The following is a 27,651-nucleotide window of genomic DNA, read 5'->3' on the forward strand; positions in this document are numbered from 1 at the left end:
CTTTATTCTGCCCTCCAGGGACACGGGGATACCACTCTCCCTTAAGCTCCTTCACCTGATGAACCGCCTTTTTGCTTAAAGACCATCATTACATGCTTGTACACAGAAAAGCTGTGTGACTGCTGCAAAGCCTTCCTCTTCTTCAGGTTTCTTCCTAAGGTAATTCTGAAAACATTGTGAATGGCCTCTGTTTTTTTTTTTTTTTTTTTTTAAACTTACTCATACAACAAAATTAAAAGATTTGATCTGGTTTTGATAGTAAAAATTAGCAAACCGCTGTTCTATTAGTATGACTGAGAACTTTTTAAAATCACAGCCTCCATGGGTAACTATTCTGAGCAAAGTGGTGGAAAGTTGGTGAAGCATTAACTGAATACTACAGAATAGATCGCAATACTACAGGCAGTACTTGCAAGTATGTCTCAGGATCATTAGAAATTCTGATGAAAATGCAATAACTGCAAAGAAATATTCACAACTGGGAGCAGGAGGAACATTCAGTTCAAGTGCCCTACTCCTGAGGCACAAAAAGCTTATTTAATAAATTGTATACTTTGCCAGCCATAGTATTTTGATGAAACACGATACGTACAAAGATAGATAAGAACTCGTCCCAGTCCTTTCTCCATATTTCAAACTACTCACGAGTTAAGGTGAAGGCAGACTTTTTAGGCAGCCTAAAACCATTCCAGACATTTCTATCAGCAACAACATGCATTTGCAAAGGCAACACAAATCTCATGAGTGAGCAACCAGCCCAGTTCCCTCTTTCACAGTTCCAAAGAAAGACAGGTGCACAGAGTTCCTTGCAAACACACAGTAGTGCTCTAATTGAAGATGGCAACTGGAGTGTGATTATATAGAAACTGTTCACAAGAAGTGACCCTTTTTAGTGCCCAGTAGATGATGAAGCAGGATGTAAACAAGTGCAAAGCATTCAGCTTTTCATCTAAGCTAGCACAGTAAAATGACTTTTAAGCAGGTAACTATTTCCTAATTTGAGAAAATGACTATGTGATCTGTTTTGTTTTTTTTCCATTTTCATTTCCATGCTCCTTCAGATTTATCAGACTGAAGGCTCTGAAAATTGATTCCAACAGTAGATTTTTCCCAATAGAGGATGCTCAAGGCCATAGGAACCAGGAAAGACCATGTAGCTTTTACTACTGCTTTATACAAGTTCTCCCAGCTGACTTCCCAAGACTACATTTGTGCAAGTGGTGAGAAAAATCTCTTCACTATGCATGATGTGATGGCAGGGCACTTGGAAAAAAAAAAAAAAAGTAGCTGTGCAGATAGAACCATAGGCTGGCATCCTGCTGCTGCTGCTGTAGGACAAGATCCCACCAGTCTTCTAGAGGGGAAACCACCTCAAACAGACCCATTTCCAATAAGAAAACAGACCTCTACAGTGCATGTTTTCTCTTTCCTTTGTCCCTGCATTACTTTTCAGAAACTGTACTACAGAAGTAGATATTACTGACTGAGCTAGTGGAACGTTATGATATTTCATCACATATATTGACTCAGAGTGACAAGATTTGACTTCAGTTAAGACAATCTGTCTGATTCAAATGAGTTCTAATGTCAAGACTAGTTGATGTAAAAAGACAGGAAATGCAGCACTGTGGATATGTTCTAAATGCTGTGGTGAGGAAAAAGCTGAAGAGAAAGCAGCAGTGATGGGTGAGATAAAGAATGAAGGCAAAAAAGTAATTACTATAAAATGAATTTAAAGTAAAGTCACTTATTACTACCTCGGGTATAAAAAAAAATCTCATCAAAACCTTTGTATTTCTAGTGTTCTAACGTTATATAATTCAGGTCCATATTTCTAAACTAGACACGGGAGGAAAAAATTCCCAGTAGCCACTTTAATCAAATATTTGCCATCACAAAAGATTTACAACCTTTAGTTTTCAGACTTCTGACCTTGTACAAGTTGGGAAAGACTTCGGAAATGAAAAGAACTGTGTTTCTTTTTTTTTTTTTTTTAAAAAAAAAAAAGACTACAATAAAATGTAATTCCAGGCTGTAAGCCTATGTGCATGCATTCACAGAAATGTACTCAAAGCATTAGGAGCTGAACAGATATATTATGAAAGATGTTCTTTAGGATATGAGGGAAAACTGCACAGAAAATTCCACCTGTCTTTACTATAATAAAATGATCTTTCAAGCCTGTCCTTTTTAAATATGCATGTCAGGTTAAGAATTTAAGGGAATCAGTGCTCTCCTCTCATCCAATTGTCTTAGAACAGTACCATACCCACATGAAAAAAAAAAAAACACCTTTTTTTCCTGAAAGAGTTAATGAAAGGAAAAGAGCTAACTCTTTTCCTGAAAGAGTCCTTCAACAGACAGACCCATGGAATAGAGGAGGCTTCCAAAATATTAAGACTTGAACATAAAATATCCAATGAGATTATTTCAGGCTAGGAGTAGACCAAGATAAAATATTCAATAAGCCTGCAGCCTGACCCCACAGACTTCCAGGGGCGTTTGAAAAAGATGAGCTGACTTTATCTTTTCATACAGTGAAAGTGACTTCAGGCAAGTTTACCAGCAGCAGAAAAAAGAAGCCAAAAGCAAATTTTCGCAGCAATTGAGGTTACGAAATAGTCCTAAGCAAAGACGCTTTCATTAGCATCAACATACACTCAAAAAAGCACAAAGAGCAATACTGAATTATGAAGATGCAATAAGCTATAAAGCCATATTCTCAGACACATTGTTGCAGAATAAATAAAAGTCACATCTTTCGGCTGAGGAGTCAGAACAAACATGGCTCTCGTGGCACATAAAAATCTCTTAAGCAATATCTTCTAGGAATATTCTTTGGAAAACAAATGCAGAAGGAGTGATGCAATTTCTTCTTATTAGGTGAAAAGATGAGTAACACCTGCAAGAGGGGCTGGGCACAGATCTGCATGCAAGATTAAGCGCTCTGAAGACCTGAGATACCCGGGCAGCTGGGGCCAGTCAGCTAGTCTGTCAGTTCCAAGTCACATATGGTAGGAGCTTGGCCATATGCTCCCTTGCTTAAAAAGAATCTCACTGCCCTTTTTTCTGATGATGGTCTGAAGGTCTTCATCATTTCAGTTAAAGATTCGTTTATTCCACATTGGCTTTCACAAGCAAGCTGCCAGTGATTCCAAAAGTATTTTTAATAAATCTGAAATAGATCATTAAAAACTTTGATCTAAATTTTGGTTGGAGAAAACGCAGGTAGCATTTCCAATTACCAGACCCATCTTATACCTAGAAGAGAAGAAACCCTAGTGTGCAAATCTTAAGTTTCTGCACACTGGCGGGAGGTAATTTCATGACAACTACTGTGTGAAAGCACCTCACTATCTCCATGATCTGATACAAAACATCCAACCAGAAAAATCTTCATAAAGTCATATGTTCATCTTACTGTTACCTCAACCCTACAATTAATTTTGTATAGGATGCCAGTTCAAGTTGAAATTGTAGCATTAAAATGGGAAAAGAATATCCAGAATACGCTCTAGCATTGACTAACATTCAAGAAAAATCCCCAAACCAACCAAACATCCAATAAACTAATTCTGTTATGCCTCACAGCTCTTTAAAGCAGAGGACAAATCCCAAATTACTGCTTGAAAATCTTTTTGGGAATACAGAAGTAGCTGTTGGCATTGCCTCTCTGAAGTGTTCTGAAATAAACATCATTAAAATAACCATCCAAACTATTCCTTGATAAGATAGATATACTTAGCCTTCATAATATACAACATAACAGTTGCAATTTCACCCAGTCACAGAAAAATTAGAAGACTAAAATCCCAAACTGCATTGAGAAAATGAAAAAGGATTTCCACAGCATCTCCTCCAATACAGTTACAAAAAAAAACCAAAACCAGACAAACAACAACACAAAACTTAAAAGGGATCAGCAAGTGGTAGTCTCAAAGTAGAGAAGTAATATTACTTTATCCAACAACTGCTCAACCCTACATCCTAGAATATTGTGAAAGTTTATTTCTTCAAATAATAATTAAAAAAAAAATACTTGAATAAAGTTATGGAGATTAAATCTACTCTTGCTTGTCAGCTACAAAGGTCAGCTACAAAGCATTTAAGAAGTCACAGAGGTGACTGCTGGGGGCTAGCAGAGCAAACTGAAGAGATACTTTCACATTTCCCTGATCTCACACACTTCTTCACCATCACCAACCAGTACATGTGAGACAGGAGTGAGACAGGCCTTGAGGATGACTATGTGGCTGCTGCTGGTGGTTCTTTTTTTCTGATGAAGAAACTTCCAATTCCATCCAAACACTTGATCTATTACTCTGTTTATACAGATGAACAGAAAAAGATGTGTATAAAACACCAAATGAATGCATAAGGGTTTATATATGTGTGCTCTTCACAGTGTTTTTTAGTTATTTTGGAACATTTCGGTACAGTCATGGTACATGTCAACCCACAGACTCCTCTATTTCATGGCTCGTTGGCTTTTGCAGTGGGCTGTGACAGCCACAGATGGGTAACAGAAGCGTATCTATGGCAATGAATAACAGAAGTCTGCCCCCAGGTCTTCTCTTAAGCTCCCTTCCCCATGCACAGAGCAGCAAGAGGAGGCAGTATCTGCTTGGAATGGAGATTGGAACTTGGGGAGGCAGAGTTCTGGATTTCCCCCATGTTTTCATCAAAACTCACTGAATTAATTGAATTTGTGACTTCAATCAACATTTACATGGGAAAAAAAAGTAAGTAAATCCATTTCAGTAAACAAACCTATCTGTCCAAAAACGGCAGCCCCATTCTACCAATGTGATTTTCAGCAAGTGCATGCCGTTTTCAGTGCTGATTTATTTCCTCTATACTTCAAGTGTTATTAAAAAACGTAGAGGAAAAAAAGCAAGAATGCCTGCTAGCTGTTCAAATACACAAGGCAGCAGATCTCCCAAGTCCCACTGCTGAATACACTAAGAACTCAGCTGCAGGAAGCCCTACCTGATTTCCAGACTGGCTGTTCTCCAGAGCTGCTCTTCTCTTTTCATAGTCACAGATGACACTTTCCACCCGGGTAAATCAGGTTGCATTATACCTCCTGATCTCATGTAAGCCCCATATGACCAGATACAGCTCAGCAGCATCCCTGACTTTCAGTGCTTGCCAGATGAAGATGATAACCAGTGAACCAGGCCAAGTTACTTTCCCAGGAATAATAATTTAATGAGAATTTCAGTGCTAGCACATCTGGGATGAAGACTGCAGTGCTGTACGCAATTAACACTTATTACTTAAAACACATTCACACTGCAGGTGGGTACTATAATGATTTGAGAAGAGTTTATCATCAGACACTTTTGTCTGATTCCAGTACCCCATCCAGTTATTCACCATCCTGAAACTTTGTTCAGTAATTAAATTCAAATTAATACTGGAAAACAGCCATCAAATGACTTTCCTAAACAAGCACTTTAAGAAAAAAAAAAAAAGTAGGACTTGGTCATTCTGGAACTATACCTGCCTAGAACTGTTGCCCAGGAGAGCCAAAATTCAGCCGTGGATCACCAGATTGTCTTTTAGTACAAACGGGTAGTGCAATCCTAAATTCTGACATATCAACTCAATCTAAAAATGCAAAATTCATGCTAGGGAAAGAGCAGATTGACAATTTTTCAGCGAGATGTGATATATCATTTAAATCCTTTACTGGGGGAGACAGTGCTTTCCAGACAATAAGAACATGCAAACACAGAGATATGCATGGTGTGTGTGTGCATGTGCGTGTTAATTTGTAGGGAAGTATCTACCAGACGGGAAGAAAAACACAGCAAGCTCATCTGTGCCAGAACTGAGGACAACACTGAGACTGCCTTGAGTACTTGTGCCCTGCATGTGTTCCTAATGGTTTCACAGCTAAAGATAAGACAGAAAACCGTGTTTAAATAAATACAAATCTCTAACCACACACACACACACACACACACACACACACACACACACACACACCTTCATGAAGTCTCCAAACGCACAGATAGAAAAATCTTAAATTCCAATCCTCTTTGTATTGTCATTGAGTAATTCCTATGCTGAATAGATCAATTTTAATAGCAATTAAATTTATTTTTATTTTTATTTTTAATTACTAGCTTGTCTACAGCCTGAGATCTTGCTGGATCACTGATTGTCATCATCAGAAGATTCTTCCAGCCAAATTATGTCTTCAGCTATACCTGAGTGACTCTGCTCAATTTAACTCAGCAATTGGAGCTTAATTAAAAATGTTGTTGAGAATGTGAGGACCAGAATAGAAAATGGCTCATCACACCAGAGCTGTATTAGCTCTGCAGTGCCGATAGGAACATGAATTAATAAAAACTTTTTGTTCATACCAAAACAAATATCCTGGACTTTCATTAGACAGTAGAAGCAACTGCCATAAGATGAGAGTCATATCAGTGAGCAGATCTGCTCACTGAATTTCTCTATTCAGACAATTACTTTTCAAATTTAAAACTGCATGAAATAAAAGGGATCTCAATTACAACATAAGAATACATAATTTAAGTCTACTTACTCTGCGTATAACTGGCCACAGAAAACTGTGTAAAATGTATTTAAAGTGATTCAGAATATTGAAATGGCCACAAAGGGCTGGATCTGTCCTTTCCAAGCCCGTGCCTTTCATTTATTTTGAACTTTAATCCAAATATAGTCAATTTATTCAACTTCAACAATTACATACAGCATAGCTAAATGCTCCTTTCTTCATGATTAGCTAGAATGCCTTTTTTTTTTTTACTAGTGTATCACCTTACATTTCAATTACACAAAGATACTGATTTTGAAGCACAAGCATCATTCCTTTTACTTACACAGTGATTTTCTACTATAAATTTATCTAATGCATCCACAACAACAAGCTAATAAAAGAGCAAAACTACATTTTAAATAAATAAATAAATAAATCTCCAATCCTGGTGCTGACCCTGCAATGGAAAGATTTCAGACCTCCAGAGATCAAAGCCATACTATTGGAATAACCAGAACAAGATTGCTGAAGTCTGACAGCGTTGGCTCAAAAGGCTAAATTTAAAAAAAACACAACACAAATTTGGGATTTCCCCTTCTTAATACACTCACAGCCTTTTCACTCACAGCAATCTTATTTAAGTGCTGAAACTGCTGAAGACTGAGGGATGAATACTCGCTCAAAATAAGAGAAGAACTGGATTTGACATGCCTAATTTTCTCATGCATACTCTCCGTAACAACTGTGCCTTTTTGCTGTTAACCACAGACTGTCAATCGAAAGTTGAACTTTTAAGTAAAATAGCCACTAAGATTTCATTTAACATCTAACATTCAATTTAATGTTCTTCATTAACAATAAGCACGTTTCTAGTACATTCTTTCTGTTTTTTATTCAAACGGTTTTTAAGATTAAAATCCTACTTCATGATATTTTTTCTAATCAAATGTGCAATCTGCAATACAGTGAAAATTGATGAATTAGTTCATATGACTAACCTTCAACTGTAGACCCAACCTTAATACTCAAAATTTGCCAATCTACTGCAAACTACTGTCATGAAATTCTTGCCAACTAATAGTAAATACTCCTCTCTTCCACAGCACTTTACTTCTTAAGATTGGAAAGCATTTGATAATGGTCACTACCATTATTTCTGCTATTATATAGCTTCTATGAAACAAGAGTGCCTAGAGGGAAAGGTTTTATGATGCTTCATTCTTTAATCATCTTCATTTTTAATAGAGACTCCAAAGAGAAGTTCAAAGTATCATTAAGAATCTGATTCAAAGAGTGTTAGAGTTAATGGAAAATCTCCCTTTTATCTTACAAAATTTTGCCACAGGGTTCCAGCTGCTTCTTCTCTCAATTACTCTTGATACTTGAATTTTGTCACAATTTCATTAAGTCATCCTAAAGCATCAGAAAAATCTTTTTATTTTTTTAAATTGTATTAAACACTCACCTCAAACCACTGACCATGCGACTGCATTTTAAGGATGACACAAGGGTCTGGTTTTGAGAGGGCATCCCTGTCTGATATGCCTTTGCATGCAACCCGCAGCTCCACTTTTGTCAGGCATGGGCTGTTAAAGATTCCCAGGGTATTAGCTGCTGATTCATAGATGTTGCTCATTTTCTTCATTCCTTTTCCTGTAAGGAGAGAAAAGGTCCATTAAGAACACTGCAGGCACGTACAACCTTATGTCCATGCAGAAGTCAGCGGATGTTCTGCTAGCTTATGGGAACATGTCTTGGTGAACAAGATCCTAAGCAAAATGGGGGGGGGAAAAAAAAAAAAAAAAATATATGGAAGAAAGGTTCAAATCGTCCTTTATGTTTCAAAATAAGCCAAATTCATAGTGAAACTTTCCACGATGGCCCTTTGCGGTGTGAACTGTGACCTCAGTTTATAGCTCTGTTCCTGCTCTCAATGCCACATTTCCTCAGGCAAACGAGGAGACATGGAGAAAATTCTGAATTTCAACTGAGAATGCCTCATTCCAAGACTTAATTAAATTTGTTCAGCACTCCTGCAATCTGTTTCTGTTCCTCCATACTCCATCTAAAAAGCACATACTTCACCTTACACGAACTTCGCGTAAATCCCTTTGAAGGCCCCTTTCATATTGACCTTAATTTCTAAGATACATTTTACCCTCTGTTTCTGCACTTACTGCTGAACAGTACTTCCCTCCATTCTTGAGCAAGTAGTCAGGATTGATGGTCCACGCAGTAGGGCAGGGTATTTATGCTGGCAAATCTTGCTGCTACACACTGCCTGCTCTTTTGGGTCAGGAACCTCTATTAATGTGAACGCAAATGGCTGAGCTAGTGGCAACCTCTGACCATTATTTCATTACAAATGCCAGCTCCACCACAAATCTTGCAGCTTGAGCTTTTGCTCAAACAGAAGCAGCAAAAAAAAAAAAAAAAAAAAAAAAAAAAAAAGCAATTTTAACACAACAAGAAATTACTACGCAATTGTTTTTCCCATCAACAAGAAATACAGGAACACTTTAATATACTCACTTGTTCTGAACTTCCCAATTTGACCCCTGAAAAGCTATTTCCCAACACAAGGCTTACTGCCTTCAGTCCACCTGTCCTCCTCCGTTCAAAAGAGAAGCAAAAAATTTATATCACCTTTCCAGAGGGCAGATTTGTGATATCCATTTTTCCCATTAATTACGATTGTAAAATTGGAATAGCATTTCTAAATTCAGAGTAAGCAGACTTGGCAATATAGCATGGAGATCTAAGAAATACAAATAAACTTCATGAATTCAAGTCTGATTGACAAGACAGATGATCCTTGCAGATAACAGAAAGGTACATTAACAATGAACAGTTTTTCAAACCTGTTCAAATCCATCCAGGACCTTACCATATAGCCACAGCCTGTTGTGAATGCAACCCCACCCCCATCACACACCTTCAGTACATTTAAGTAAAAAGATGGCCTCCAACCACCCTCTCCAGCTCAAGAACTATGGGCAAATTTCTTTGTAGTAAAACTGGCTTTTGAAATGTGAGACAGCATCATGATAGTGCCTGACAGCCTACACTCACACCAGCCCTCTTCAGACCTTCCCAGTCACCTGTAAATACTGCCACCTGCACTGTGTTCCCATTTGCCACCAGGAAAAGCACACCTATCTGGAAACAGGAGCAGCATTAGGCTGCTTTATTAAGCAGAAACAGAATATTCAACTTCTATACCACGCACTCCTACGCTATGCTTTCACTTCTCACACATTTTCAGCTAAGGCTCTTGACACCACATGAATGGCACCATCAAATCTTAAAGTCTTTTACAAAGTGGAGCACAACATTCCATACTGGGTCAAATCTCTTGCTTGATGGCAAGATCACAGTCCTAGCCTGAAGCAATGGCAAGCACAGGGGGACTGGGCTCTGGTTTATCAGCACTACTGATAAAATCACAAGTTGAGGAGCAAAGTCCCACGTGCAGCAAGGACCTGATATGATACTGCTGCTAAGCAGCACAATAAGCATATGGAACAAGTGCTGCTAAATGTAATGGTAAAACCATGCCTAGGAGACCAGGGTACTTTTTGTAGCCTTTTTTTTCCTTTTTATTCGTTTCTTTTCAAAACGGGAACAGATTACAACAGCAGTAACTTCAAAAAGCCACTAAAGGATCATATTTAGCTTAAAATTGCAGACAACTCTGTGTGTGTGTGTGTGTACGTGTGCAGGCATTTTGCTAGCAATCACCACGAATCTGTGTGTTTTCATTCTATTTACAATATATTCTTGATATACAATATCAGAAGCTTGCGTATCCATCACCTGGGATTATAAAAAACAGAAGCTGAAGTGGAGGTAAAGAATTGTTGTCTTATTATTCATCATACTACAGTCCCATCTCCTTCAGAAAGCTGCTAACAAGCTCAACAAGCTCATCCCACACATTTACAAGAAGTTTTTATATGTTGCCCTTTCCAAATTGAAATCCATTTGAAAACTGGGTTAATTCTGTCTCATGCACATCTTATGTCATTAATGAAATGTCATCTTTTGTGCAGAAATAGGTTGGTGATTTAATTAAAACAGATTACTTCAGTGCTAAAGAGAAGGAAAAAAAGTAGCAGTGAGGAGGAGATATGTATTTTTCTTCCTCCCACAATAATTATACACTGTTTTTTTTGGACTGGTGGTTAAGTAGAAAATTATATTCCTTTTTATTACTACAACTATTACTTCAGCTTTTACAAGTTCTAAATTTATCAATGGAAAAGATCAAACTACAGACTTACTCTTTTGTCCCATTATATTCACTTAATATAATCACCAGTTTGAGCTGCTGCTCTGATGTCATGTTACCAGGAAGCTGGGGGCCTGGAAAACAGCTTTTGAGCCCACTGAAAGTGTTAAAAAAAGTATTATTTTACGTAAACAGATACAAGTTATACTGTGTAAGAGCTTTTTTTCCCCCTCTTCAATTAACTACATACAGAAGGAATGAATTATTCCATTTTCGTTGCTACCAACTCTTCCTTTTTCACTTGATTATGAACTTCTTATTCTTTCAATATCTACATGGCTTTAATATTCATTTATTAAGAGCTGTATCTGTTTGAAGATTTCCACGATACCTTCCATTACGATGCAAGACCAGGTTACACAAAATAGAGTATCAGCAAGATTTGTAGAAAAAGATGACATTATAATGGGTCTCCAGGTAGAAAAGCTTTTACAAGTTCCCTCTGATTATTTACATGCTTGACTTCAGCAGAACACAGATTATTGTTCCCTCCAGGGAATGATACCAACCAACAGCAGCAATCATTTTTCTGTAAGAAAATTTACATGATTGGGAATTCCCAGTCTCACTGAACTACTATGCTGGCTCCAAGGCTCCCATAATTGTAAGAACCAAAGCCCATTCCTTTTTATTTATCTGTGTGGTTGGAGAATAAGCTTTCCTCAAATCAGCAAAGATGAGGACTCACATTGATCATAAAGCCTTGATTCAGAAAACTGGTTAAATAACATTCCGTGTGCTTACCCAGGAACTTGCTAGGAACTCTGGCTCGGCCTAGGGCTGAAGACATGTAAACAAAAGCCCAGAGCAATAGCACAGAAAAAAAAACAACTGTCTTTATTGTGAATGTTTTATTGTTGATTGTAAACCAGGAATCAGTCACAGACAGCATTCGTTGCCCTCCATTCACTCTGTATAGCAACATTGTTTTTCCCCACAGTGTAGGGGTTTCTGCAACCCATTACATTTTTTGACTGATCTTACACTGGAGGATTTTTCCCTTACTTCTAATCAAAATGTCCTTGTTGCATCAGTGACCACTGCCTCCTGGCCGTTCTCTGCACATCTCTGGAAACTTCTCACTATCATTCAGTACTATCACGCTCTCAGACTCCTGGTTATCAGCCACATCTCTCATCACTCATCTCATCATACAAGATTAAAACCTAAACATCAACTACCACATAAATCGCTACAGAAGTTTAAACGATCACAGCTAATACAGGCAAAATGCTGGCTGTTAAAATTAATTTGAATATAAATTACTGTATAATGAAAAGCCAACAGATTAGCTAGACCCTCCACAAGGTAGCCTGTGCAATTAAAAACACATTTTTTTCTCCCTCCTTTTGATTCTGACTCACAACAATTAATTAGGGGATTAATGTTACAGCTATCAAAGTTTGAAAGATCCCTTTGCAAAACGGGCAATAATCATAAACCTCAGTAAGCAAGGAGTATCTGGAAAATCCACTGCAGTGATACAGTGAACAATAAGACAGATCTGATAGTGTAAGTAATTTACTTGGACAGAAGGGGAGAAGGTTCAGAACAACGTGCCAGCAGTGCAAATGGAAATATACACACACTGACAGTTCAAAAGGACTCATTACCATAGAACCAGTTGGTTCAGTTATAGGGGATAATGGAAAGTCACAGAAAAGAAATTAAAACATCTAATGTATGACAGAACAATGTACAGAAGTGTGCAGCATCTATGCAAATTACTTCATTTAAAGGAAAAACCCCACAATACCTGGAGCACTGGGAGATACTCAACTATGCTCATTTCCGCATGCTTTTCTGTAGATCCCAGTGAAGTCAAATTCACATGGTGTAACACAAAGAATCTATTGGGATCAGCAGCTAAAACATATACTATTAAGATTAATCTAAGATCCTCCTTTGATCCTTTAAAACATAGCTTAAAGTAATCTCTTCTAAATGTTTTCACTGTCATCCCACTGTTGTAATATGCGGGAGTAAAGTCATTAACATGAAAGATAGGAGACTGAAGAGATAAGAGAACAAAATAATTTCTCGAAGAAGTCGGCAGAGAATCAACAAAAGCCAGCTCTATTTACATTTAATGGATTTGCTTCAGTTGCAAGGTGTTTGCATCTCCCCAAGCAAGGCCAGCTCATGCAAGGCTTCTGTTCATAAAAATGATGCTTTCTAATACAGCAGAGATAACAGTGGTAACAGCAGTGGTAGCAGAACACGTTCTGTTGGGAACAGTGAACAAGACAGACTCATCAGCATCCTGACACACTGCAACAGCTAGCCTCTCAGTTGCCCTCTTTCTCACAGTGCTGTTTCCTTAATAGCACCTGTCCAAATCTTTCATTTAAAATTCAATACTGCCAAAAAAGGCATTAAGTGATGCCAAGGCCCCTCTTGCTAAGCAGTAATGTCAGCAAAGTCTCCACGAGCTGAGGATTTACAGGAGCGAATAACATGAAGTCCCAGTAAAAGTCAGGCTGCCAGATAACTGATTTGTTAGCTCAGCCACTGGGTCCAGGGAGTAATGCTGCAATGGTGCCTGAAGCCCAGGTTCCTGTAAGCACAGGGATGCCAACCTTGATACATAGGAAAACTCTGGATCACTGGATCCAGTTAAAATACCACACAGAGGAGCTGCTTTAAAGCTGTCCCAGCACATGCTACAGATTTGAAACTAGTCATCTCTAAAAGCTATTCCAGTTTTCTTGGTGTTGCCAGTTTACTGCTTGTACTAAGCGATGTCTCAAATGAAACAGGGGCCAAAAAGACCCAAAAAAGTTGTGTTGTTCTGAGGATATATGTTTGCAGTTTTAAAATTAGCTCCCTAAATTGGATATTAAATTCAAAACAACAACAACAACAAAAATAGTGTTTTTCCTGAGAGCTCTGAAGCCTTGCAGTTTAGTTACTCACTGAGAATCCTACATAACTAAGCTTGGCTGATATTCCACAATACTCCAGAGAAAGATAGATCTGGAAGAAAAATAAAACCACCCCAACACTGAGGTGTAGCAGTTACAATGCTGCTATCCATCCCAGTTGGCAGCCTTCAGAACGTATTCAAGACAAAACAGATGTCTAATAAAATTAACCAATACTGAACAACATGCAAGATTAATAATTTACTATGCTAATCCTGCCATTATCTTCTGATCATATATAAAATACATTTGAAATGATAATTATCCACTATCCCCACTGCAAAAGCTCAAGCTTCAGGGAACTGCAACAGCAAGTTGTGTTCTGCAGTTAGACTCAATTACACTGAAGTTACACAATGTTTGGAATAGTTTGTTCATTTACAGATGTAACATATTGCAAACTGCTCATTTTACTCTACAGATGGTCCTCATGGCTTTTCCTGCAGGATAAAAATGATCCTACAAGACAAGCAGCTTACTGCTGCTAATCCAAAATTGGAACATTACAAACAGCAGCAAAGGAGAACTTCCCATTCCCCATTAATTTCTACATTTGCAACGCAGGCAGACGGTATACTCACTACAAGTTGGTTTAGGGATTCTTAGCAAAAAAAAAACCTGAATTCAGCTACTACAGAGAAGCATTCCCTGAGCCACACTTAGCCCAAAACCAAGACAGAGCTTTAAAGTCAAGATGCTCTGTCTGTCAGGAGGGAAGAAGAAGAAGTTGTGTTGTTCTGTGGATATATGTTTGCAGTTTTAAAATTAGCTCCCTAAATTGGGTATTAAATTCAAAACAACAACAAAAATAGTGTTTTTCCTGAGAGACATGAACACAACTGATACTGCTGTAAGGAATACTGCTTGCAACAGCCCAACTGCATCACAATTTCGAGTTAATGGAGTATGCCTTTCAAAGAATCACAGACATGGTGCTGTATAAATCTCAAGTTTAACGAGATATCCCTGGGTTCTCTCTCCAAACCTGTAAAAGGCAATAATTCTCTTCCCCGCTCACCCTCAACTGCTTTATTGAAATTCACCTGCCACTGCAGATTATGTGATGGAAATCTGATTCATCAGTCCTCAGTTCTTCAAAACATTCTTCTGTATCAAGTACAAGAGGGAAGAGGATCCAACACTGCTAAAGCTCTGCTCTGGGCTCTGCTCTATCATGTAAGGCCATACTTGATACGAAATGCATTTAAGGAGTTTTTTTTCTGGGTCAAAACAAAGTGCCTTGAAAAGAGAACACACAAAATTTAAGATCTGCCAATCATTTTCTACTATGTTAACAGAGCAGTAAGAAACCTCGGTGTGCACAAGTTTAGTTCAAAAGTGAATATTATTCTTCCTACATATGTTTAAATTTTGCTACAGTGATTTTACATCCCACACTGGACACAAGTTCCACTGAATTCTTTACTCTTAGAATTAATTGATGGTAAACAAACATTTTGCAGTGAAAACATTCTCAGAAACTAAGAGCAGAACATGAGCATGAATACTACATTATAAGACAAAAATATAAAACCTAGAGTTTTCTATACAGAAAGCATGATTATGATTGCTCTCCAAACAGAAATGTATAAAACACTGTTCATTTTAAGACAAATGTACATCAAGGATTTTTTTTTCAAGGAGATCAAGGAGATTACATAGACAAGGAATAGCAAAGCAGGGTCACCATGATATACTGTAGTCTATTTTCAAATAGTGGTGAAAGACCTCAGAAGAAGAGCTTACAAGCAGGAGGGGAACTGACTTGTCATGCAGGTAGACAGTGACAGGACAAGGGGGACTGGATTTAAATTGAAAGTGGGGAGGTTTAGGTTAAATGTTAGGAAAAAATTCTTCACTCAGAGGGCAGTGAGGCACTGGCACAGCTGCCCAGAGAAGCTGTGGTGCCCCATCCCTGGAGGCATTCAAAGCCAGGTTGAATGGGCCCTGGGCAGCCTGGGCTAGTAGTTGGCAACCCTGCCCATGGCAGGAGAGTTGGGACTAGATGACCTTTGAGGTCGCTTCCAACCCAAGCCATTCTGTGATTTATAAGACAATATTTGCCCTAAGGATAAATTGTAGCAGCACAAGCCAAGCACTCAGAAAAGAAAACAAGAATTTTACTTTAATGTAGCAGAGGTAGATCTCCAGATTTCTGGTTTGTTTGAAACACCAAAATAAATAAATAAATAAATAAATAAAAACCCAAACAAAGAAAAAGGAAGTTTTATAATCCTAAGTAAGATCGCTGTCAGAACTTCATTCAAAAAAGTAATGCATAGAGTTCTGGTAAAAATATGGGTGTGAAGCCAAACTGCAACATCTGGTTGTGGTTGTCATTCTTGGCCTCATCACCAAGAGACAAATATCAAAACAAGCCTGCACAGATTCCTCTGATGCTCAGGCAGTGACTGACATTTCCAAAGAGCACAGAAGAGCAGGAGTTCATGCAGAAGCCACAGTAGATACTCCACAAAGCCAAAAAGGGCTGGTGCTAACTAAACTGGCTTCCAAGCAGCCACAAGAGCTGCCGAGAATTAAGGAAAACAAAGATGGGAATGCTACCATTTGATCATTGTTCAGAGCACAAAACAATCTATTCCCTAGCCAAGAATTTATATCTAGATTTTAATTTCAAGGACATCATACTCTATATAACCTATATATACATATTCTCTATATACATACTCTCTATATACATACTCTCTATGCCTACACATTTTTAGAATTAAAATGTGCACAATGACAGTGACTAAAGCAACAAGTGATAGCAACAGGTGATACCAAGATTATTCTTTGAATACCCCCAATACACAGGCTATTTAAGATGGCCACTATGTTCATTCATGTCCTATCCCTGACCTGCTTTAATCCAGTACTATAGGCCCAATAGTTAGAGAGAAATTTTCTCTCTAACTATATTCGTATTTTCATATAAGTACTTGTCTAATGCATGAACATGCTTCAATCTGCACAAGCCTCAGGGTAATCCGATCAAAAAGGCTTTTGCAAATATGAACCTAAGATACTAATTTCTGTTCCTCTTTATTAGCAAAACACTTTATTTTCTTCTATATGGCCTGCAGTCCCCACAGGTAGAAGTGCTTGGAGGGGAGAAAAATAAACACATACACAAATGAAAGCTATGAGAACATGGAACACAATAAATGCACATCCTCACAATATCAAAGGTATAATCTCAGTGACAGATCTGTAAATACTTCTTCATATAGATCTGCATAATGAAATCTGGCCCTAGGTGCCCATAGAAAATATATACCTGGAATCTCTAAAACATTCTGAAAATATATGCCCTTTTTAGAGCTCCTTGACATTTCAGCCACAAGCACTGCCTGCCAATTACAAACATTATAGCAATTCAGATCTGCTCTGGTGAATGACGTACAGCATTCTTTATGCCAAGGAGCCTAGATTCAAATTTTACCTGTAAATTCTGCCCTCTGCAAAAATTGTTATACAATAACAGGTGCTTGAATGCTGTTGCATTAAACCTGTAATGAGACTGAATACACAGTCACACCATTTAGTATCCTAAATTGCTCTGACACTGGAGTAAATACATCAATGAAGACTGAGCTGGAATATTAAGTTACAATAATACATCAAAGCAAGATGTTAATTTGCTGATATGTTACATGAAAATGGTTCCTATATTTCACTGAAGAGCTCAAGTTATCCACTTGTGTAATATGTTATTAAATGAAGCACATAAAAAGAGACATCTTAAACATTCACTTAATTGAAGGTAGAAAAGACAAAGATTTAATGCTACTGGAAAATTCCAACTGTTTTTACAAGGTTCTTAGCACAAGACAGAAAGCCTAGCACAAAAGTACATTTCCTAGCTGAGTTACTCTTCTTTCAGGATCTCAATTTTCCTCTATTCAGGAACTGGAGCATTTTGCAACACGTTAAGAAACGTGGTTCAGTCAAATGATTACAGCGTCATTTCTTACTTAGCTGTTCTTCAAACATGGACACTGAGCTTGCCTTTTCCATACCCCTTCTTTTTCAGCTTCTGAGAAGCTATGTTCTTTCCATCTAATATAAGTATTTTACTACCATCTTTCCCACTTTTTGCTTTTGTCAAGATTACACTTCCAAGTGAGATAGTTCTAAGAAAAATTTCAGAGCAGCTTCAGTGTAACTACGTCACATTCAACAGTGCTGCCCCAAAGGAGCTCTTATAATTCCGCAACCACTGACATGACACCGTATTGCTGAAGGCAAATTGAAGTAGGACTTCAATATAGATAATGGAGGCAAACTGTCTCTCAGAAGTAATTCAGGTCTCTTCTCCAACCCCTAGATAAAAGCAGATCCGGCCAGAACAGGTGGCTCAAGGCCTTGTCCAGGTGAGCTGTGAATATCTCCAAGAAAAATCTGACTCCATCTTCACTGTGCTCTCCTATAAGTCAACTGATGGCAGCACTGAGACCACCCCCCCTTAAATACTTCTATTAATACTGAATAAAGTTTATGTTCAGATCCATCCAAGATTCCCTGCAACTCTGTTCCCCCTCTACTCTGTTCTTGTGAGGTCCCATCTGAAGTACTGTGTCCAGACCTGGGGCTCCCAGCACAAGAAGTATGTGGAGCTGTTGGAGCAGGTCCAGAGGAGGGCCACAAAGGTAATCAGAGGGCTGGAGAACCTCTCTTACAGAGAAAGGCTGAGGAAGTTGGGCTTGTTCAGCTTGGAAATGTCTCTGGGGAGACCTCCCTGCAGCCTTCCAGTACTTCAAGTGAGCCTCTAAACAGGAAGGGAAGTGATTTCTTGCATGATCTGACAGAGATAGGACATGGTGGAATGGTTTTAAGCTAAAAGAGAGGAAATTCAGGTTAAGTGTTAGGGAGAAATTCTTTACTCAGAGGGTAGCAAGGCCGTGCCCAGAGAAGCTGTGGTGCCCCATCCCTAGAGGCACTCAAGGCCAGGCTGGATGCGGTACTGGGCAGCCTGATCTGGTGGGTGGAAGCCCTGCCCACAGCAGGGGGCTGGCACTGCATGGGCTTTAAGGCCCCTTCCAATCCAAACCATTCCCTCATTCTATGGTACGTAGTCTGACTTAGCTGATACGTATCAAAAGAAGGTCTGCTTAAATCATATAAAGAAACTTGGGACAAAGAGATAAAGATCATTTCATTTTCTGCATGTTACGACTGGAAACCAAGTTTTAGAAGACTATAATTACCTAAAACAAACTATACATCTGCTGCACATAAACAGCTGCATCCCAAAGTAGCTTTACAGGAAGCCTTTTGCAATACATGACAACTTCAGCTGGCCAAGCCCTACAAACAAAACTGCAAGCTCCTGAACATCTCTTTTACACACTGCCTACAGAGTAACTATTAATACAGAGACAAACATCTTTTCTGGGGGTGAAGTACTTCACATGCATTCCTACAAGGGACACTCAAGAAAGAAAAAACAAATTACATTGAGTTTAGTCTGGGCTATTTCTGAGTAGAAAGGTGGATTAGTAGTGATGATAAGGAAGGCTTTAAAACCTCATGTGTTACTTCTTGGTATTTTTGGACTCCTGAATAACTCCTTTGAGTCAGTGAACACATTTGAACTCAGATTTGTTATCTGGAGACTTCCCCCCGCTCAGAATTTTATTCTATAAAGCATTACTCTGAGAAATATTTAAAACTGCTTTCACCTTCCAATTGTTTGAAATGGATTATCATTTCCCTATGTAACATTTTAAAATTAAAACCTTAATTTAAATTGCGGTGCAGTTTTAAAGGTATTAATCTTGTTTCCTCAGCTTATCTATCTGCTGTCCTTGGCATCAGCATTTCTTACTGCAGTGAAACTTTGCATTTTGCTAGAAAAACTGGTGTGTTAAACGTTTGCCTCACGCATAAAATGAAAACACTTCAAATTTGCCCATGACACAGAATTGTTTAGGAAAAGAGAAGTGTGGAAACAAACAGATTGATGCAAGCTCTAATAAAAGCTCTTACTTTCATTAATAATATTATGACTTTCTTAATTGCTAAATAGGTTGTAAATTTTTCAGTTTGCTGCAGCCTCTCTGGTAGATGCTAGCCTAGCTTTTCCTCAGTGGTAAAAAGCAGTAACAAAAAATTCAGCTCAGAGTAGAAGCCATATTTTTTTCTAGCTTTATCACCAGTATTCTCATCTTTGATTTCTTATCTTTGAAATCTTTGTTTTGTATTCTTCTTAAAACAATAGATTCCAACTTCACAGAATCACAGAATGGCCTGGAATGGGTTGGAAGGGACCTCAAAGATCATGAATCTCCAACCCCCCGCCACATGCAGGGCCACCAACCTCTCCATTTAATGCTAGACCAGGCTGCCCAGGGCCCCATCCAACCTGTCCTTGAACACCTCCAGGGATGGGGCATCCACAACCTCTTTGGGCAGCCTGTTCCAGCACCTCACCACAGTTAAGAACAGTAAAGAGCTTCCCCTTGACATCACCCTAAATCTTCCCTCTCTCAACTTTAAACCATTTCCCCTTGTCCTGCTCTTATCTACCGTTTTCAGAGAATTGATTCCCCTCCTGTTTGTAGGCTCCCTTTAGGTACTGAAAGGCTGCAATGAGGTCACCCCGCAGCCTTCTTTTCTCCAGGTTGAACAAGGTCAGCTCACTCAGTCTGTGTTCATAGGGGAGGTGCTCCAGCCCTCTGACCATCTTGGTGGCCCTCCTCTGGACCCTCTCCAACAGCTCCCAAAAATGAGATAAAAAATCCAAGCTCTTAAAACTTAATTTTCCCCACTTAATAATTAATTCTACACTTAGAACTATATAAAAGGTCACATGGAATTTTCCTACTCACCAAAAAGGAAAATGCTTTGTGAAAAACTCCTTTAAGTAAAAAAAAAAAGAGAGAAAGAAAAGAAAGAAAGAAAGAAAGAAAAAAAAAAAAAAACACATATTTCTGGTTACTTTATGTTTGGTCTAACAAAGGACAAAAAAACACACACAACTTTTTAATATGAATGCATGAGGACTAAAAAATATCTTGCCAAATATCAGTCCACTTCCCAGCCATATGAATTTTGACTCTCAAAAATAATCATATTTAAACCATCAGATTTGCAGTTTGCTTCAGGAAATGCTAGTCCTCCATTTATAATGACATAAAGGTATGGAACCTTTGATATTGCTCCTTAGACACTCACAGGCCCAAGCCCTATTCTTTCGTTCTGGTGACTTTTTCCATTCACAATACAAAAGCATAATAGTGAATACAAATATCAAACAATGCATGAAGCTGTACTACTTAACTAAAAACTGGCAGCTAATTAGCTAACATGAGCACAAAACCACAGGCTTGAGGAAAAAGAGAAGTTATTTCGATCTAGCCTGGATTAGTCACTTTTCTGAACATTTTCTCCCTGGCAAGTACTCACCACATCACCAAGATCAAGACCTGCCATCAGGAGACACTGAGCACATCCTCATATTTAAAAGTATAATACATTTTGCTCTAAGAGGCTATTCATAGTGTAAACTGATTGAAACTACTCCATGCAGCGCACCAAGCGGCGCCTCCAAACACTTCACATCCTCAAATAATAATTTGAAGACCACCTGTTTCTCACCTTTCCCCTTTCCTCTTGATGAGCTCGGACCTGTCCTGCTTCTATCCCTGTCTGGCACTGTTGGAAGCCATTTCTGGCTGGTATGCATTTTTACACAATCATAGTCTCTCCCTACAATACACTTTCTAATCATCAGCTCTTCATTTCATTTTCCTTTCCCTCTCCAAGAAAGCCTCATCATACACAACTGTCATCCAAGGTCAAACCACACAGGAGCAGATGAATCCCTTGGATAATTAAGTTTGGCTTGATATACTGCTACGACTATCTGAACTGAAGCATTTGAGTAATGCAATTCATGGTGGAAAGGGCATGGAAAATAGGAGCTACATAGAAATTGGTGGTTTGTTGCACTCTAAAACTATCAGCACTCATATGACTTTCCAGTTCATTTCCACTAAAGCTCAGATAAGCAAGACCACAAACGTACAAATCATTACTGCCACACCTGTGAGTAGGGGGTCTGCTGGTGACCCCGAGGGAGAAAGCAGCATCCCTGGCCCTCTCCCTTAATGATCATGGGGAATCAAAAGAGACATCCATTCTACAAACTACATTTTAAAATAAGGGAAAATATGCTCAGCTGACTGGTAAATTCCACAGAGTACTTTCTTCTGCCATAGTACTTTGCCCTTCATGAAGTTTGTGCTTATCCGAACAACCACCTTTGGGACTTCCTACACTCCTCCACCTCAGATCGACAAATTCTTTAGGTACAAATTACTGCACTGGATCCTATTTCACCAGTTCCAAGCAAAAACACAGAGCAAAAAAGCTCACTAACCAACCTGCAACCTGCATGCACCTCAGACAACCCCCACATAACTACCAAGACAGTCAACAACTATTTGAAGAAAAAAGATGCCAATCTTTCCAAATAGTACATGGTAACACTAAAGTCCTTTTCTTCTTTTTGCCTTAAAGAAAAATATCCACCCTACTCATGTCTTCAGAGCAAATATTACGGGGCAGCCTAAGGGCTCAGTTGTTACGACTGGACAGAGCTCCTGCAAAATCAGTGACCTGCTCTTTTTATGCATAACATAATATGCATAAAATAATAACATATGAACACAAAATTTGGGATGCTTCTTTTGCCCTTTACTACCAATATAGTAGTAGTAATGTCACTGTTTTCTTCAGTTAGAAAAAAAGTATATGGCACAACCTACGACCTATCTTGTGATAATCAAGCCAGACCAACTGCTTCCCTTTCAGAAGGGCAGTGAGGTTTGCTTCTGACCAGTCCCAGACCCAACCTACAGTAAGACTGATCCCTGTCAAAATCCTGACACTTTCAAAGCCAGAAGCATAGATCTGATAAGGGCACTATGAGGGTGTTTAGTGGGACGAGTAGTGGCGCTGTGGCTACAGCACAGTCAAAGCAAGCAGCAATAGCCAAAAGAGAGAAAAGGACTTGGCTCATTATAAAGATCAATTACAAAGACAGAAAGGTGTTCCTGCTCCTCAGCATCTCGTTAGTAGGATTTCCAGGCATTTAACATGCTGAAGGATTGAGTCCCTTGAGAAGACAGAACCCAGCAGTCTCCTTCTAAAAAAAAATCCACAAAAACAATACAGTAAGCAGCACTTCTCTATCTGAAACAGGATACTTATGACTTTGCCTTTGTATTTGCTTTTCTTTGCCAAACTAAGCTGGCCTTTCTGTCCCATCTCCATGCTGGACAGCTTCCCAATCTTTTTTGGCAACAATACAATATCACTCACCTTGTCAGCTTAGACAGCTGAATGCTGCTCTCGGATGAGACTTAAGAGTCAAGACTGCAGTGGACACACACGGTGTAGCAATAATGTTCTCTGCCTCCAACAAGAACAGTTTGAGTGGAAACAGGCCTCATTCAGTAAGCAAGAAGAATATAGATTCATTCTTGCTTCAGCAAGGGGATTGGACTAGATGATCTTTCAAGGCTTCCTTCCAATCCCTGATATTCTGTGATTGATCCAGATTGCTAAATCAACTCTGTCCAGTAAGCCTCCCTGACCAAAGTCTGCAGCCTGCTCCAAAAAGGGTGATGACCACTACAGTTCACAATTGTACCAGGCCAAGCTATCCTCCCTCTGCAGCTCCCCTTCAGAGCTGCAAGTGATTGAACTTAAATAGCATAGAGAATGCCCGATTTACTAAAAGGCAAAATCCTCTTTCTGTGAGACTTTGGTCATATAAGGTCAAATCAGAAAGAAAAAACACCACTCACCAGTTGATCATAAGCATGCAATAAAAATGGAAATCAATATTTATTAAATAATGTTGCTTGCTACTTAAATTCAATTAAACAGCAAATAGACTGGAAACATTACCCCTTCTTCATGGACATTCTGCAATCACAAGGGAGAGTGATTGCAAAAATCCATTATATAAAGTATCCATTCAAAACTATTTGCTCAGTTTAAATCATTTTGCAGCTACAGTGGCATTTCCCCAGTGTTTCTACGGGACTCCAATGGTTCTCTAAACCAAAGCCTTCTCTCATTTACCAAAGCATTCCTGCAACTCATGTAAGAAGAGAATTCCTACCACAGCTGCTAGATGCTGAGCAAACAGATCAGACCCTGACAGTAAAGTCAGCTTCTAAAAGTGACTGAGCTGCACCAAAGTTGTTGTTCTACATGTTCTTTCAGCAATTAGGTCAATAGAAAAGGAAGAAATTCCAGTTCAAAACTTGCCTGCTTTAAAACCTACTGCCAATATAAAGACACTATTTTCTTCAAAGGATAGTGCAGTCCCTGTAGCCACATGATTTTGCAGCGTTTGGTATTAGGTGCAGAAAAGCTACAGACTTTCCTGTACACATCTACAATCTCATGTGCTCTCAAAATGAGCAATAGAACTGCCACCTGAAATTGCGAAGGCCCTTCTGTTGCAGGAGTGTCACAGAAAAAAAAAAAAAAAAAAAAAAAAGGCACATGATCACTTCCTAAGAGTTGTAACACACATGCTCTTGGTTTGGTCAAGTAAATAAAACATATTATGTTCTGACATTGCCTGATATTCAGCTACTTTGCTTTTTAAAAGGGAGAGCTGCATGACATGTGTCAAGTTCATTCACAAAGCAAACCATAAGCAGTCAATCCATTCCAACAAACAAGTGTCTTAAGACATCAACAAGATGAAGGTTTTTTTTATTGCACAGATATCCACCATTCAAACTAAAGTGAAATATGACAGCAGCAGTAGGCTTCCCTCAGATGTAGGCCACAGCAAAGTAAAGACTGTGAGAAAACAGTCTGTGGCAGTCATCTTTGTACAAATGAGCTTTGCTCACCCACCTGCCATCTTATCACATGAGACAACAGATTACTGTGTGATTATGGTTACCAGCATGAGCATACAGTAGCCAGATTCTTGTGTCAAGTAAACTAAATGCAAAAGTTATTGTGCCAGGAAGTGCAGCAAAGGTGATAAGAGGCCAAAACTTGGTTAGCTTTTCATTTTTTTTGGTACTGGGAGTGCTTCTATAAATAACAGATGGACAAAAATGAGAGAAACAGAAAGTCTGACAAATCACAGCACAGCTGCACACTGTTATTTCGTTCATCCTTCCTGCACAGTTGTCTACAATTTCTGCCCACCCTGTCTCTTTTCTGTTTTTCACTCAGCCTGAATGAAAGCCAGAGATTGAGACTGAGAGAAGGGAGATCTTCATTTGGACCACCATTCTTCTACCAAATTTCCTTGTTTGAGCAGCTGCTGGCCCGAAGAGCTTCCCCACTGTATGGGCCTGAACATCTGATTGATCACCTGTGCTGCTGGAAGGAGTGGAGCCTGGCTCCACCTCTCCTGGACCCATTTAAGAGCTGACTGCCAGTGGGGAAGGATCTCTTTCTGGAGATCCCTTCTTTGGAGTTTTACAGCAAGGGTAAGCACTCTTATTTATTCTCTTTTTGGTATAATGCTTAGCCAAACTCTCTTGTTTATTTTGTAGTTATAACATCTACACATCTCCCAGTCACAACTCTTCTAAGCTTCTTTAGGGGTGAAGGATGGTATTGGTAGATTAGTTTTGGGGGAAAAAAAAAACAACAAATCTTCTCTGCCTCTTGCTTCCCCAACCCCCCCAAGGTCCAAGCCTTTTTGCTCAGAAAGCTCTATGTCATCCCCCTAAGCAATTCTTCAAGCTTGTATCTCTCCATGCTCAGCTCACTCCTCCTCACCACTCTGAGGCACTGCATCAACCTCTCTTCAATCTCACCTCCTCATCCAAACTCCCCCAACCCAACCATATTGCAGTCTAGCTGTTCTACTCATAAAGAAGCAAAATTGCTTCTGAAAGGCTCTTAGCAATACCAGGCAAATTATTCATGGGTAAACAAACAGTCGTATACAGAAAGAAGAGTCAAACTCACTCAGCTGGTGAAGGGGATCTCTAGCTATGCAGCACTCCTTCTCAGAAAGCAGCCTAGGTCCTAGAGATACTCTCCCTTCAGTAGCTGGCCCTTATATGAGCCTAGAGTGGTGATCCCTTCTGATTACACGGGAAACACAGGTGCAAATAATTTGCCTGTGCTCCCTGGGCCATCCATGCCCCTGACCAGGTGCTCAATCACCAGTTTAAGCCATGACCTAACAGTTCTCTGGTGTAGAGAATACATGGCCTGGACAGCAATCAAAGCTATAAGGTATGTTGCCACATTGTGAAAACGTACAGATTTTATGGGTTTGGGGCTAGTTTATAGCAATTCTGATACATACACCTACTTTTGGCTGATAAAGGGATGGAAAGCAGAGTCTCAGCTGTCTTAGTACTGAAGACAGTATAATGTTGTGGTATCTGCAGACAAGAAAAGCATTCATTCCAAAGAAAATCCATTAAGCTTTAGTTACCATTAAAAAGCATTTCTCTCCACTCACCCAATACAGCAGGAAATAACCAACACCCTGGAGCTTACAAATACTTTCATTCTTTAAAGTGACATTTAAACTAACTTTCAGCATCCATCAAGATGAACTTCTGCTAGCACTGTTGCCTGAAATAATTTCATGTGACTCATCAATTTGCACAGGACACTGTGAAAGGCTCTGAACATTCTGAAGAAATTAAGTGCTTAATTTAATTCATGTGCTTTTTTTTTTTTTAATTAGTCATTTATCCATGAGAAAATCAGGTTGCAGGTCTGGAGTTATTCATAGACACTAAAATGGAGAACAGGACAGAAGTCACTCGCCATGTTTATTTTGCTGGGCAAACTCAATTTCTACATGAAGTGTAAAAGCCACAAAGACATGAGCTCCTCTTTTTCTCATCCTCCCATGGTTCTAAAAAATAAAATCCCAATCAATTAAGCAATTACACTATGGATTTGATATTGATTTGATGGGTGGACTGCTCAATGGACAAAGAACGGGCTGCAGAATCAAGTCAAGAGAGCTGTGGTCAAATTGTTCAATGCCTCCATGAAGATCAGTGATGAGTGATGTCCCCCAGGGGTCAGTGCTGGGACAGATGTTTGTCAATATTCTCATCAATGACATCAACAGTAGGGTTGAGTGCACCCTCAGCAAGTTTGTGGATGATACCAAGCTGTGAGATGCAGTTGACCCACCAGAAGAACAGGATGCCATCCAGAGAGGCTTGAGCAGTGGGTCCAAACAAATCTCATGAGATTCAACGAATCCAAACACGCAAGGTCTTGCACTTGGGTTGAGGAAACCCCTATTACCAATACAAACTGGGGGATGAAAGGACTGGACCTGCTGAAAAAGACCTGGGGGTAATGGTGGATGGGAAGCTGGACATGAGCCAGTAATGTGCCCTCAGAGCCCTAAAAGCTAACCATACCCTGGGCTGCATCAAAAGAAGTCTGGACAGCAGGGTGAAGGATGTGATCCTCCTGTCCCTCTGCTCTGTGCTGATGAGGCCTCATCTCGAGTACTGTGTCCAGATGTGGAGTCCTCAGTACAGGAGAGATACAGACCTGTTGGAGCACATCCAGAGGAGGGCCACAAAAATGATCCAAGGGATGGAACACTTCTCCTCTGAGGACAGGCTGAGAGAGCTGGGGCTGTTCAGCCTGGAAAAGAGAAGGCTCTGAGGTGACCCAATAGCTCCTCTTTAGATACTGAAAGGCTGCTATAGGAAGGAAGGGGACAGGCTCTTTAGCAGGGTCTGTTGTGATAGAACAAAGGGAGATCAAGTTTAAATAGGGGAGATTTAGGTTAGATATAAGGAAAAGTCTTTTACATTGAGGGTGGTGAGTCACTAAAACAGGATGTCCAGAGATGTAGAGGATGCCCCATCCTTGGAGAATTTCAAGGTAAAGCTGAACAAGGCCCTGGGCAACCTGATCTAGCTGTAGGT

General features: G+C 39.3%; 1 protein-coding gene across 4 annotated transcripts in view; it reads right to left on the bottom strand.

Annotated features, from left to right (window-relative positions):
* CPNE4 (copine 4) overlaps window positions 1–27,651 on the bottom strand; it is a 262,207-nt gene that overhangs the window by 168,291 nt on the left and 66,265 nt on the right. For all 4 annotated transcript variants that reach the window (XM_085226459.1, XM_085226458.1, XM_085226457.1 and 1 more), the window contains one exon: window positions 7,983–8,170. In XM_085226459.1, the coding sequence (XP_085082585.1) occupies window positions 7,983–8,162 (180 nt within the window). In that variant the 5' untranslated portion in view covers window positions 8,163–8,170. The remainder of the gene's footprint in view (window positions 1–7,982; window positions 8,171–27,651) is intronic.

Source organism: Meleagris gallopavo, chromosome 6 (genome assembly GCF_905368555.1).
Source record: "Meleagris gallopavo chromosome 6, MGAL_WU_HG_1.1, whole genome shotgun sequence".
Lineage (NCBI taxonomy): Eukaryota > Metazoa > Chordata > Aves > Galliformes > Phasianidae > Meleagris > Meleagris gallopavo.